This window comes from Hermetia illucens, chromosome 1 (genome assembly GCF_905115235.1).
Source record: "Hermetia illucens chromosome 1, iHerIll2.2.curated.20191125, whole genome shotgun sequence".
Lineage (NCBI taxonomy): Eukaryota > Metazoa > Arthropoda > Insecta > Diptera > Stratiomyidae > Hermetia > Hermetia illucens.
In genome coordinates this window covers 220,042,574-220,056,747 of record NC_051849.1, presented here as the reverse complement: position 1 = coordinate 220,056,747, position 14,174 = coordinate 220,042,574, and the positions used below count along the sequence as shown (strand labels likewise).

The 14,174-nt window shown below is 44.7% G+C and overlaps 2 protein-coding genes across 4 annotated transcripts; one reads left to right on the top strand and one right to left on the bottom strand.

The window, feature by feature from the left end:
* The first annotated feature begins 1,228 nt into the window (after positions 1–1,228).
* Positions 1,229–3,269, top strand: LOC119646153 (RING finger protein 121). Its single transcript, XM_038046524.1, has 7 exons — positions 1,229–1,436; positions 1,510–1,544; positions 1,616–1,757; positions 1,833–1,987; positions 2,055–2,283; positions 2,342–2,577; positions 2,649–3,269. The coding sequence occupies exons 1-7, from the start codon at positions 1,392–1,394 to the stop codon at positions 2,767–2,769; spliced, it is 963 nt and encodes a 320-aa protein (XP_037902452.1). The 5' UTR covers positions 1,229–1,391; the 3' UTR covers positions 2,770–3,269.
* A 3,664-nt stretch (positions 3,270–6,933) lies between these two features.
* Positions 6,934–12,682, bottom strand: LOC119658671 (pancreatic lipase-related protein 2-like). Of its 3 annotated transcripts, none has more exons than XM_038066242.1 (3): positions 12,204–12,671; positions 11,977–12,127; positions 6,936–7,700 (listed from the first exon to the last, which is right to left on the bottom strand). In XM_038066242.1, exons 1-3 carry the CDS (start codon positions 12,244–12,246, stop codon positions 7,007–7,009), a joined length of 888 nt encoding a protein of 295 aa, XP_037922170.1. In that variant the 5' UTR covers positions 12,247–12,671; the 3' UTR covers positions 6,936–7,006. The 3 variants fall into 3 exon arrangements, with proteins under 3 accessions (XP_037922179.1, XP_037922170.1, XP_037922165.1); XM_038066237.1 differs by having other exon boundaries at positions 6,937–7,700; positions 11,977–12,136; positions 12,204–12,666; XM_038066251.1 differs by lacking the exon at positions 11,977–12,127 and having other exon boundaries at positions 6,934–7,700; positions 12,200–12,682.
* Between the last annotated feature and the right edge of the window lie 1,492 nt (positions 12,683–14,174).

The window sequence follows — 14,174 nt, the reverse complement described above, 5'->3', positions numbered from 1 at the left end:
GACAGGAAACATAGTTTTTTTACGGTGCAGAGTTTCGAAAGCTTAGTACCGGTGGTTTTTTGGATGTGGGCAAGCGGGTTACTGGCCGTCGATATCCAGCGACCGCAATGCCTTATAGTAGGAAGCTTGGCTGGAGATCTTAGTGGAGTAGAAGTGATATCAACACGGAATCCTCTTCGCAAGAGCTCAGAGTTTGGAAGGCCAACATTACCCCGAGATTCGTCGCGGGACCGGGAGAGGAACTTGGATAGTCTCGGGATTAACATAATGCCGATGCCGTAAAGAACGAGCGTGGAAGGCAGCAAACTGCAACAGCGTTTGTTTCATTGGGGGAACGCATAAATGAACTCTGCGGGTTCATCAGGGAGAGGCGGAATATCCACCAAAAGGTCAGAGCTCTGATACGGGGAATTAAGTTAGGGCGGTGGAGGAGAAAAACTTCCAAACGTCATGTGGCAAAATTACGCGAGAGATACATGAAAGTCCTGGGGGTTTAACGTGAGTACCTGCCGTGTAGGCATAATCCCATGGTCCTCTTCGGACACAGATTGATTTTAGGACCACCATCAGAGCCCCGCTGTGCTTGCATGTCCTGGTTTATACTGAGTGCAGGCTCAGCATTCATACCAGTGGATGCGAGGCCTATCTAACACCTCTGCCGCAACTAAGGGGTACGGCACCCGAGTTGTACAGCGCAACTCCACGCTTGAGCTCCGAGGAGCTCTGCCCGCGATGTAGGCATAACCACAACCACCATGAAACTCCCAGTAGGGGGCCAACCGCAAATAACCGGGCCGAGAACACATCCTCCAGGAATTCTCCTGGAGCATATGCTCTCAGAGGGCCATCCCGGTTCCCATGGTACCAGATAACCTCCGGTGAGGCTTCGAGGCCACTTCAGATGAGTCCCTTGCAGACTCGGGTCTGATCGCCCTCCTCGAGTACGTGGGACACGAGAGGTACAGGTGACGCCTCCTAAACATGAGGTAGGGGGGAACGCGGGAATACGGAGCAGGGGAAAAAAGTTAACTCCAAAAAGCCTCTTCGCCGAAGAAAGCTCGTACGCATTTATAGCTCAACGACCCTTCTGGTAAAACCTTTCAAACTATATTTTAAATAGGCTTCCCGCTCTTCCACCACTAGAATCCAAGCCACAGAACTCAACGAAAATATTTGGAAAAAGAGAACAAGAAAACTCTCCCCCTGCCATTGGTAAGCTGACGGCACATGAACTGTCAATTTGACGTCCAAGACCGATCACGGTGGCAGCAGAATGATGGTCAGGGCAGTGTTTTGATTGCGGCATGACAGTGATAAGGAATTTTGCCGATCAGTTTCCATAGCATCGATTTCTCTAACGAAAGGACAGTGACAAAGGAGCAGACTGCGCCATGGAAATGCAGCATGATTTGCACGAACCGGTTAATCCGAACAAGGTGGGTAATTCGTGGGTATTTCTTGGGCGGCTTTGTCGAGTTGGGTCTAATTAGATTATAAATATCTTCACAGACGTTAGCGGATATGACTCCTGAGGAGCGGATGAGGTAATCACTCGGATGACTACATCTGGTTCCCAGTTGCAGGGGTAGCCAATTGAAATCCCGTTTCCTTTCAGGTACGAGCACCAGAAGCTGCACGAGAAGCACAAAGGTCATGAGGCGATGCACTCGGAGATGGTCCTGGTCCTTCTGGTCACCCTCATTGTCGCTCAAATAGTTCTAGTCGAGTGGAAGAAGCGTCACTACAAATCATACTCGGTAGGAATGCGCGCAGCGAACGCTTTTTAAGTTACAACCGACAATCTTTAAGTGAAACCTCGACTTTCCTTCCAGATGACCTCACTGATCGCCCTCTGGATCATTCCATTAATAATCGCTGTGAAAAACTACTGGTTCAGGTTCGTGTTTTGCTGGGCTATTTTGACAGTCATTACGGCATTTGTGATGTGGAAAGCGAGTGAGAAACCTATAAAGGGTACGACTCCGAGGTAAGTCCCCACGAGCAACTTTATCCTGGCTGTGATCCTTCATTGTCTGTCCTTTCTCCGCTTCCAGACTAGTCTACAAATGGTTCTACCTTATTTATAAATTAAGTTACGGATTAGGGATAATCGGCTACATCATAATGATGGCGACATTTTCCGGCTTGAATTTCATTTTCAATCAGGCGCCGAACGTTTGGATGGACGTCGGCGGCTTGTTCGTGTTCTACGGGTTGTATTTTGGCGTTCTCGGCCGCGATGTGTCCGCAATTTGTACAGATAAGATGGCAGCCCACATAGGGGTAGATTTTATTATTGAATTTTTACTTGATCGTGTTCAGTACGTTTGCTTCGTTCCAGTATTATTCGCCGCAAGGAATGCCGACACGAAGCTTAGAGAGTAATATATGCGCGGTGTGTGGGAACCACATCATAGTTAGTGAAAACGAGGAAGGAGTCATAGAGAATACTTACAAATTGTCCTGCAATCATGTTTTTCATGAGTTCTGCATTCGTGGCTGGTGCATAGTGGGCAAGAAGCAAACCTGCCCGTACTGTAAGGAGAAGGTTGACTTGAAGAAGATGTTCAAGAATCCGTAAGTTGTCAGCAAGACCATCTAGGACACGGTTCAGTAGCTTTAACTCTCAAATGTACTTTATATTTCAGATGGGAGCGGCCCCACGTGCTGTATGGCCGCCTTTTGGATTGGATCCTTTGGCTAGTCGCGTGGATACCTCTAATTTTCTTTCTAGTTCAAGGAATCAATTGGGCTTTAGGCCTGGAGTAGGGAACGGGTTTCGTATGGGTTCATTTCACCTTAAGGATCTATTTCATCGCGTCCTTCGTCTTGCTATATTGGCTTGAGGGTGAATGGCGAACAACGGAAAGAATAATTATTGAGATTTTATGGGAGACGGGGGAAACTGAGCACACATCCAAAAATTCAACAGAACAAAAAGACACCCGAAACGAAGCGATAAGACAACAGATAAAATCTAGGGACGTGCGCCCACGAGAACGAGGGATGACAATTGATTTAGATTTTTTCTTTATTAAGTGAAAAACAAATTCAATATTAAAGTAACATTTCTATCGTGTAGAATACTTTCGTAGTTTTTATCCAACATCAAACAACAATGCCATCATCCTGCAACTTGCCCAATGGACGCATATCTCCGCCAACAACGAATACTGTGCTATCTTTTTTCTTTTGTATAGACGTGTGTAAGGCGAATGTAAAAATTCTGTGGTATTTATCATTTTCCGTTCAAATATAATTTTGCCAACATTTTTGCTTCTTTTTGTTCTGTTCTTTCATTTGCGATAACTCTTGACGGACAAATTTATGAATGTGCAGCTTTGATAACCGTTTGACTCTCGGTTCTTATCGATCTCATTACATTTCAGAATGATATCAGTCTTTTGGACAGAATACAGAGATTCCAGTAGAAATGAGCGTTTCGATTTGGAACGGGTTGATTCTTGAACCGTCTGAGGTGGAGAGTATCAGCGTTTTAATGGCTTGGTATTTTCGGACGAGTCAATATCTGGAAGTAGATCTTTCAATTAAGATTGCACAGCTGTATCTGAGCATTGTGCCAGTTAAAAAGATTGTTTGAGTTGTAAAGCTATCACTGTGAATAAAGTGTTTATCTTGATAGCGGGGCCGGTGGTGGGGAGGAAGGTGTATTTCATTTATTATGGTTGCAAAAAATGTGTGACGTGTATGAAAGATGTTATACAGGGTGCGGCAGCATAACTTCCTTTTTTCAAAACTCAATAAAAACTATTGTATGCATCGGAAAATATTTATTTATTTTTTATAATGTAGGTACATGTCTAAAGTTTTTATTTACATTGTTTTGAAGATCAAATCTGTTAGATGACGTCCCCCATTCTCCATGCATTGTGTAAACCGATTTCTGACGTTTGTCATGACTCTTGTTAGCATAGCAGGTGTTATGTTGGCAATTTCTTCTTGGATGTTGGTCTTCAAATCTTGTAGGCCTCTTGGACGGTTCACATAAACACGGGATTTCAATAAAACCCCATAGAAAAAAATCACAAGGGGACAGATCGAGAGAGCGTGCCGGCCATTCCAAATCGCCTCTAATTGAGATAAGGCGCTCTGGAAAGTGTTCCCTCAAAACAGCCATCGATGCTCTTGAAGTGTGTGCTGTTGCACCGTCTTGTTGGAACCAAGTGTCCCCCATTCTGTAGCATGTTTACATACCGGTCCGAATTCACTGTCACTGTAACCTCATTTTCCTCAAAAAACCAGGGACCAATAATTCCAGCTGAGGAAATTGCACACCACACTGTGACTTTGGGTGAATGCAAAGGCTTTTGATGCAATTCTCGAGGGTTGGTGTCAGCCCAGTAGCGCATGTTTTGTTTGCTAACCGACCCACACAAATGAAAATGGGCTTCATCGCTAAAAAAAACAATAGCACCCTCGGGAACGACATCAAGAAGAAGCTCACACGCGTTCATCCGAGAATTGAAGTCACGTTCTGAAAGTTCCTGCACTATCGCCATCTTATAGGGATGAAAATGAAGATCATCACGAAGAATTCTTCTCACAGAACGATTGGATAGTCCAAGGGCAGATGCATGTTTGCGCGCAGAACGCCGTGGCGATCGCAACATTGACGCTCTCACTGCTTCAATGTTCTCAGGTGATCTAACGGGCCGAGGGACTCCAGTTGTTCCTTTTATCGCACTTGCAGTTTGTCTGACGGGAGCCAACGGGGCTAAATTAAAGCGATTCCGAAATGCACCCTGTGTTGCAATAACCGAACATCCGCTTGAAAAGTAAACCTCAACGGCAAAGGCACGCTCCTTACTATTCCAATGCATGATGGCCACTGAACCGTGTCGGGACAAAACTTTACAGTATCGCCTCTTGAACGAGACCACTAGCGCTCCGCTATGACATCAACTAACTGAGTGGCGCGCATTTTAAAAAAGGAAGTTATGCTGCCGCACCCTGTATAAATTCACTCTCGAAATATAGTTAAAAAAAATACTAATTTTACATCGTCAATAATTGATGATAATCCTATAAAAATGCTTTGAAACACATGCTTTGAATCCGTCGAGAACTCCCCACAACACCGAGCACGTATGCAGAATGGTGTCCTTCTGCATGGTTTGAACCAGACTGTGCGAAAGTCCTAGGACATCAAGGGAAGCCGTGAGGGATTTAGGTATAATACTTGTAGGTGACAATATTATGGTAACTACCACCACCCGCTCAAGATGCCAAATTTCTTTGATTTCCCGAGCCAGTGGCTCATAGTTCACCGTCTTCTCCACGTATTTTCGTTCAATGTTGCTATTAGGGTGGATAACAATGGGCTTGTTGTGCGGTATGTGGCGATCAGTTAAAACTAGCCGATTCCAATGCATGCTGTAAGCAGAACTGTGAAGTAGTACTTGCGCTCATATCGGTAAACCGGGCATGTTCCCTTGTTCAGTCAATCCTTGTATGCAGGGTTTTGATGGATACAGCACTATGCCTGTTCGTATGCTGCACCGGTGCCATAACAGCGCAGCAAGAAATGAGATGGTCCAACGTCTCTAACGCCGAACCACACATTCTGCACTAGTCGTTCTCCACCCGCTCTTTCATTAGGAACTTTTTATAAGCTCGGGTGGCGACCACGCCGTCCTGAATGGCACACAGGAATCTCTCCGTCTCAGGAAAGGGCTACCCAGCACAAAGCCATCTGTTCTACAAGTAGTTGCCAAAAACAATTCACGTGTTTGCCGTGCATTTCTTTCGACCATTCATCGATTCGCTCTTGACCCACTTCAGGATTGAAAGATCGATCCTTCAAGTTAAGTGGAGTCATTATACAGTGTGCCTTACAGACAGCCGCATGCAAGGTGTAAAAATAAGCGCGCAGTGGGTCGACTTAGCGATGATGTTGAACTGCCAGGTCAACCACGTCTCTACCTCCAATGGGACGAGGCAGGTTCATCCGCTCCACGGTACAGTTTGAATGATGCATTCGGAATTTTGATGTGGTAGTCTATATTCGCCGCTAGATGTTTTCCAGATCCGTTTTTTTCCACGGCAATATTCCGATTCCAGTGAAGGAATAGCGAATATATTCCCCGAGAGATGCGATTTCAGCACCAGCTTTACACATCGCAAGAATTCGGAGAGCAGAGCATCCTTCAGATCACCAACTCGAGCATGGGTCTATGCAGAATGCGGCTCGTGATGACCTGTGCGGATGGCTTGGATTCGACACTTGTCCATCCGAATATCACGGCTGAACATTTCTACTATTCGCAACAGACTGCTAAGGTGGTCATCAATACCAGCATACAACCAGCATTTAGCAAACTGTACTGTCTGGACGCTCTGTTGGGGTTATGTGAGTGGTCTGAAAAAAACTTCGTTGGTTCTTCGGGTATGTTGCATTCTAAACACGTCTGAAGTGTCTTTGGCCAGCAAGTGGAACAATGCTCCTGGTCATCGTGGGGCCTAGAAGTCGAAACGCCCCACGATTAGCGGTTTCGACGTTGATATCAAGTCAAATGACTCCTGCCGGTTATCCCTACCGGATCTTAAAATCCTCCTTTTCCTCATTTTTGGTTGTGCATTTTATCCCTAACTGCCAGATGTAGTGATAGCTTCCTCAGTGAGTAATGTACAAGACTGCAAAGTTCCTACACTTTATTCAATGATGGGAAAGATGGTAACAATACTGGAAGCTTATTCCGATAAAGTTTTCATTTGAGAGCCATTGGACCTTTCACATTTAACACATTAGATTCTCTACCACTCGTCATTATCGATTACTATTATTATTTTCAACTACGCGATGAAAGGTGAATCGAAAAATTTCAGTCACAACCATGTTGCGTAGTGCCTGCTTAGACCAACCCTCCAGGATACAACAATAGCAGTGATAGCTATCTGCTCGTCAAAGAAAAAGAAGTAGTTACACCTATTTCTACAAAAATTTATTTATTTTCAAAAGATTCATTTCAAAAGTAAAATAATGGGGTCAAGCACCATATTTTCCCCTTGCAAACGGCGGCTCTGCATTAGTCGAAAGGTCAAAAATACCTTCTTTTGGAGTCGATGGTTCACCACCCATTCGGACATATTCAGAACAAGCGCTACAGGCTTTGGCCAAAAATCCAACATCGGAATTAATCGATTCCACGAAATAGTCAATGGATCTAGTATGCGAGCAACTAATTTCATCACATCCTGGCTGAATGGGATCCAAATGATTCGGATAAAACGCTGCATCTCCAACAGGCTCCACCATTCCAACGCCAAATAAAAACGTATTCGTTTGGATCGACTCAACGTACCAGGCATCATTCCGGTCTATTTTTCGTTCTAAAGCCATTCCTTCGAAACCTGGCCGAGCAGGATCTAAAGCGAAAATTGTGTTGTATAATTCAGGAGATATATGGTTCCCTGCCACTCCAGCAATGTGTGCTCCCAGGCTGTGTCCGATTAAGTACATCTTGTCATAGGATGCACCTTGACGATTCAGGAATTTTGTCAACTCTCCAACGAAAGTTCCTACGGGCGTGACTTGATCCATCGCAATGGGGTATAAAGTGTGTGAATAATATGACCAATCCACAGAGATTACATTGAAATTTCCCTTTTTGAAGTATTCATTTCGAATTGCGATGTTGATATAGGAGTCCTTGCTGGATTCGTAACCATGAATGATAATTCTAGAATGATTTAAAAAGAAAGATAGTGTGAATTTGCATGAGTGATTAGAAGTTGTTGTAGTTCCCATGTTAGTTACAGGTATTGTTCCGTATCCTTCACGGCTTCTCTAGATATCCTGGGACTCTCGTATAGTCTAGTTCAAACCACGCAGAAGTATTCAATATACAAACGTGTTCAATATTTCTGGAGTGCTTGACGAATCTTTGTAATTGCCAGCCACAGGCCACCACTACTGAAGCCTCTCCATTTCTTTTAAATAAGTAGGTTCTTCAAAGCCTACCTGCTTGGCACCTAGCGCCATTGTTAGGTAAAGTCCGGTATCAGTCGGGATTGTGACAACTCGGAAATAAAATAATTGATGGCGTAACAGCTCAATTTGGAGGTAGAGCTTGAAGTGTATGGGGGAAGCATTGCCCTCCTCCAAAATTATTACCTCGATTTGACTCAGGTACTCACCCGCAGCTGAGGCGGCTAATATCGAGCATCCAGCTTCGATACGAACCCTGTGCGACCAGCGATATTTGAACAACGACCTTCGTTGCGACAGCCTAGCGTTTTGACCACTAGTAATATGTAAGTATTAAACGCTGAGAGCTAAAGTTTTTTTCAGTCAAATTCATTACTTTTCCAAACAAATTCGTATATTTCTCAAGCAATTTCGTACTTCCTTCAATGTGGAACACGATGTTAAAATTGAATTGAGCTTTCAGAGAACCAAATGGACTATTGGTGGTGGTCAAAGGATAGTATATGTCCCAGGGCGAAACCTGGATTGGTACCCAAGATGGAGCATAAAACCTGGGAAATGCCTGCTGAACCAACACCGACAGCTCTATTACGAAACCCTATCTCCACCTCCACGTGGTGACCGCTGGGAGCTCTTTCTTAACGAAAAGCTGCAGACGGAGAAGAATGAAGGCGAGTCTCCCGCGCCTAAAAACGGGACAAATTGTACCAACTGGTCCTCCAGCTTGGGGGTTGGGTAGGGCTGACAACCCTACATGGAAAACAACTTGTTACGAAGCCACAACAGTAGCCTCGGACAGGATGGACTTTAAAACGATGGACCCGGCAACGACAACGGATCAACGATTTGCGCATTTTCTCATGAAACGTGCGCTCCCTGTACAGAGATGAAGCTGATGAGCAGCTAGCCGATACCCTGTCCCAATATAGGGCTGATGTAACAGCGTTACAAGAGATGCGATGGACAGGGACCGGTTTCCTGGAGAAGAGCCACTACACCATATATTATAGCGGTCATCCAGTAAACCATGTGCTCGGAGTAGGTTTCTTGGTCAGCCAATAAATGAAACCTGCTGTTATCGGCTTTGAAAACATAAGCGAACGGCTATGTACTCTGCGCTTGCGAGGCAAGTTTAAAAATATAAGCCTTATTAACGTTCACGCCCCTACAGAGGAGACTGTAAAGTCGGAGAAGGGTACCTTCTACGAGGCATTAGAACGAACCCTCGAAGCCTGTCCCAGATATGATATTAAAATCATACTTGGGGATTTTAACAGCCAAGTAGGGAAGGGGCCCGTATTCAGGCGATACGTTGGCTCCCATAGCTTACACGAAAAACAAATGATAACGGACTGCGGATTATTCAATTAGCAGGGTCACACGAAATGGTTGTTGGAAGTACCTGGTTTGCGCGGAAAGCGGTCCACAAACATACGTGGGCCTCTCCAGACGGGACCACTTTCAAACAAATTGACCACGTGTTGATCGAACGCCGCCACCTCTCAGCCTTGATTGATGTCAGAACATATAGGGGGGTGCTCCGAGCTCAATTTACGACACCACCTACAATCCCCTCTGACAATCAGGTGAGAGTGAATACTGAAGCCATCCATAACACAGCCCTCCGCGACACATATAAGAGGGAAATGGATGCCGCAATAACCGCTGTCAAAAGAGGACCTGAAGATGAAGCATCAACAAATGATCTTCACAATCACCTGATGAACGTTATCATTGATATGGCCACAAACATACTTGGCCCCAGTCGCAAAAGGAGTCGGAACGGCTGGTTTGACGATGAATGTAAGCTAGCAACGGAACGGAAGAATGCTGCATACCGAGTAATGTTGCATTCTCAAAGAACGCGGGCACGCGCAGAGACTTGTCACGAACTCCGTCGAGCGGAGAAGCGACTTCACAGACGGAAAAAGGAAGCCTGGGATAACCAACAAGTCTGTGAACTAGAAAAGTACAGGGAGCAACCGCACCAGCGCGGAAGTTTTACCAACAACTCAGCAGGATGAAGCCTTATACACCTCGATGCTCATCCTGCCGAGATAAAGAGGGAAATCTCATTTCCGACAAAATGGGCATATTGGAGCGATGGGTTGAGTACTTTGATGAGCTACTGAATAACCAGAACATCGGCGAGTTGGAGGTCCCGCCAACTGAAGACGACGGACAAATACTGCCACCACCAAGTTTAGGAGAAACAGTCCGTGCAATTCATCGGCTAAAAAATCATAAGTCGCCAGGAGCCGATGGAATTACAGCCGAATTGGTTAAATATGGAGGCGACCAGTTACACCAAGTGGTTGTGCCCAAGGTATGGGACAGCGAATCAATGCCTGACGATTGGCAACGAGACATTATCTGTCTCATACATAAAAAGGGAGATATCACACAGTGCAGCAATTATAGAGGTATCACGTTGCTGAGTACCATCTATAAGATATTCTCCACTATCTTGCTAGGCCGGATAGCCCCATACGCTCAGAACATCATTGGTCCATACCAAAGAGGCTTCACACCAGGCAAATTAGCGACAGATCAGATTTTCTCTCTGCAGCAAGCGATGGAAAAACTGTTGGAATATGGACAACAGTTGCACCATCTGTTTATCGACTTTAAAGCCGCCTATGATAGCATAGCCAGGGTAAAACTGTACACGGCATGAGAGAATTCGGTATACTGACGAAATTAATAAGACTGACTAGGCTGACCCTGACCAATGTGCGAGGCCAGATAAAAGCCGCAGGATCACTCTCAAGACCTTTCGACATCAACAACGGTCTACGACAAGGGGATGCCCGATCATGCGTCCTCTTTAACCTGGCCCTCGAGAAAGTGATCCGTGATGCTGAGGTAAATATAAGAGGTACGATCCTCTTCAAATCCACCCAACTACTGGCCTATGCTGACGATATCGACATTATGGGAAGAACCACCCGAGACGTACAAACTGCCTTCATCCAGATCGAGCAGGCGTTGATTGGCGCGAGATCTTGGGCTGCACATCAATGAAGGCATATATGGTGGCAACGTCAACAACATATGGGCATATATGGTGGCAACCAACAACATCAAACCGCACTGGTCAAACACAAACACGAAGAAGAATAAGGATAGGAGAATACAACTTTGAGACCGTTGACAATTTCTCCTATCTAGGGTCGAAAATCACAACCGATAACAACTACGATGATGAAATCCGCGCACGGTTGTTGTCAGTCAACAGAGCCTATTTCAGCGTACAAAGACTGTTCCGCTCGAAACGTCTCACCATAGGGTCAAAGCTCTTACTGTACAAGATTATGATCTTGCCAGTCCTCATGTGTTCCTCGGAAACTTGGGTTCTTAGCAAGAGAAATTGCGAACTCTTGGCCACGTTCGAGAGAAGAATCCTCCGAAGAATTTTTGGCCCCCTACATGAGGATGGACGATTCCGTAGCCTACACCATGACGAAATCTATGAGCGATACCATGACCGTCCAGGTGTGGATAAAATCCGGCTCAATAGGTTACGATGGGCGGGCCACTTAATCCATATGGATGAGGATGATCCCACCCAGAAAGTCTATAAAGGCAATATCTATGGTAGAAAAAGAAGACGAGGCAGACCCTGCCTAAGATGGAGCGATGGCGTAGGTCAGGACGCCAGACAGCTTTTGGGAATATCGAATTGGTGGACCTCGGCGCTAAACCGGGATGTCTGGAGTTCCTTATTAAGGCTGGCCTAGACCGGATACCGGTTGTTGCGCCGTTGATGATGATGATGAAAGGGACTATTGTCACACAGTTTTATAACTTGCAACACCATGCCTACTGGCTCCACAATCACTCGGGATCGCGTTGAAAGCCTTAAGATCCGCGATGCAAAAGAAGGTAAAGGAACTATATTAAACCAGGAATGAGGACTAGACCAAGATACCACTGGGCTAATGTGAGCACGTAAAATGATGGTTTCAACATTTTGCACTATTTTCACTTTACCCCACTTGTTTTCCTTCTTGGTATTCGTACCTTACCTTATTGGCCAGTTGAAATTGAAATTGGAATCGTCTAGAAGATCTGTGTCATTAATTTTAAGCTTCTGTCCCTCAGTTGGATTTTTCGGGGTGAAAAGATAAAATCCGACATCATCAATACTAATGCTGGGTATAGCTTCGAGTTGGGAACCTGAAAATACTAAAGTACTCTATACGCAAAGAGAAGAAACCAAATGACTATCCATTTTTAGGAATCACTTACTTACATAAGGTGACAATGATGACTCCAGTTATAACGAGCATCTTCATTTCAATTCAAGGGAGAAATCGGAATTCAACACCATCTCCGTTCACTTTTTAACTCTTATTTATATGCAGTTGGAGCAAATCCCCTAGTGAAGGGTGTACTCAACACGTCATGGTTTGAACCAGATATAAAAATTGCAACCGACCATCTGTTCGTTATTAACAATTACTTTTCAATAGAATGGAGGAAGAGGAAATATCCCCTTCTATTTATTCACTTTTGAATTTGTTTTCATTCTAAACTCTCTAAGAATTACGAGGTATGTCACATATGTTATTGGAAGCGTTTTACTTATACCAATACCAAAATAAATTCGCTTTAATTCAATATGGAAGCAAATGAGTCGTTCAAAACAGAACTGATGCTCATTCCTGATTCGCAGTCCCTATTTTCCACTATGGAAGGACTTCAAGTATCTAATCTTCTTAAAATTCACAAAGGGAACTAACTACATAACATATATGTATCTTGGCATCTGATCCAAGAACTGAATGTCGATATATGTTAACTCAGTAGTCCCCAGCTTTATATTTGTATATTTGATTAGGTGTTTTCGACTCACACGAGAATTTCATTACGTTCAACAATTAACAGCAAATATGATGATTTTATTCACTATTTTCCATTCACTACAATTTTGTTTTTTCATGACGACTTTATTTATTCTAAAAAGGTTCATATAATACCTTGAATATTTCTGTTAAATTCACAAAAGCCTTGCTTAAGGATTGCGTTGAACACGACCATATAACCCATGACCTACAAAATGGTCACCCATCTAAGTGCTAAGAAGACAAACAACTCTTAACCTTTGTAATCGGACAAGAAAACTTTTGTCTTCAAAATGCCTTCCCTCGAACTGAAAACAAACTGATGTAATTGCAATGGTATTTCTTTGCGTAGCACCTGCACACGCGATTCTCTGAATCCTATTAAGCTTCGTTCTATTGTATTTCTTGTTCAAAGCCTGCCACCATACAATAGATCCGTACGTGAGGATCGGACGCACTACAGCGGTGTACATCCAGAGAACCATCCTCGGCCGGAGACCCTATTTCTTTGCAAAGGTTCTCTTACAGGCATAGAAGGCTATACAGGCCTTCTTAACCCTTAGTTCTACGTTCAACCTCCAATTTAGCTTAGGATCCAGGATTACACCCAGATACTTTACATTAGAGGAAAGAACCAATCTTTGTTCATTCAGCCGTGGTAGATGGAATTCAGGTACCCTTGTCTTGGTGGTGAATAGCATCAGTTGCGTTTTGGTTGGGTTTATGCTGAGTCCGCATCTTGCGTTCGTCAGACACACCTTTCGCAACGCTCCTTCCATGATGTCGCTCATAATGGACAGAAACATCCCTGATACTAATATCACCAAGTCGTCGGCATACGCCACTACCTTCACCCCGCTGCTGTCCAATGTACGTAAAATTGTGTCCATTACTATTAACCAGAGCACCGGTGAGATGGCACCACCCTGGGGCGTGCCTCTGTTCAACGCTCTGGTCAAGTGGTTGCCTCCCAGATCCGACTGGATTATCCTGGTACTCAGCATGGATATAATCCAATGCCTGAGATACCCCTCCAATCCAATACCGGTCAAGGCTTCCTTGATGGCGTTGGTACTGACGTTGTTGAAAGCGCCTTCTATATCCAGGAAGGCAACAAGGGTATACTGCTTGTACTGCAACGACTGCTCAACCATGCCAATTACCTCGTGGAGGGCGGTTTCTGTGGATTTTCCTTTGAGGTAGGCATGCTGGGACTTAGAGAAAGGCGTTCACTCCATAATCGTCCTTAAGTGAATGTCCAGGACGCGTTCTAGGGTCTTCAGCACGAAAGAGGTCAGTCTGATTGGCCGAAAGTGCTTCGCGGACTCATGACCGCGCCTGCCCGCTTTCGGTATGAAAACCACCCGTGCGTGCCTCCA

Coding starts and splice junctions, on each gene's coding strand:
- LOC119646153 (XM_038046524.1), top strand. CDS start 1,392: ATGGAAATGCAGCATGATTTGCACGAACCGGTTAATCCGAACAAG. Junction 1,437..1,509: donor AACCGGTTAATCCGAACAAG/GTGGGTAATTCG, acceptor ATATCTTCACAG/ACGTTAGCGGATATGACTCC. Junction 2,578..2,648: donor AAGAAGATGTTCAAGAATCC/GTAAGTTGTCAG, acceptor TTTATATTTCAG/ATGGGAGCGGCCCCACGTGC.
- LOC119658671 (XM_038066237.1), bottom strand. CDS start 12,246: ATGAAGATGCTCGTTATAACTGGAGTCATCATTGTCACCTTAT. Junction 12,137..12,203: donor AGTCATCATTGTCACCTTAT/GTAAGTAAGTGA, acceptor AGAGTACTTTAG/TATTTTCAGGTTCCCAACTC. Junction 7,701..11,976: donor AATTTCAACTGGCCAATAAG/GTAAGGTACGAA, acceptor AAATCATTCTAG/AATTATCATTCATGGTTACG.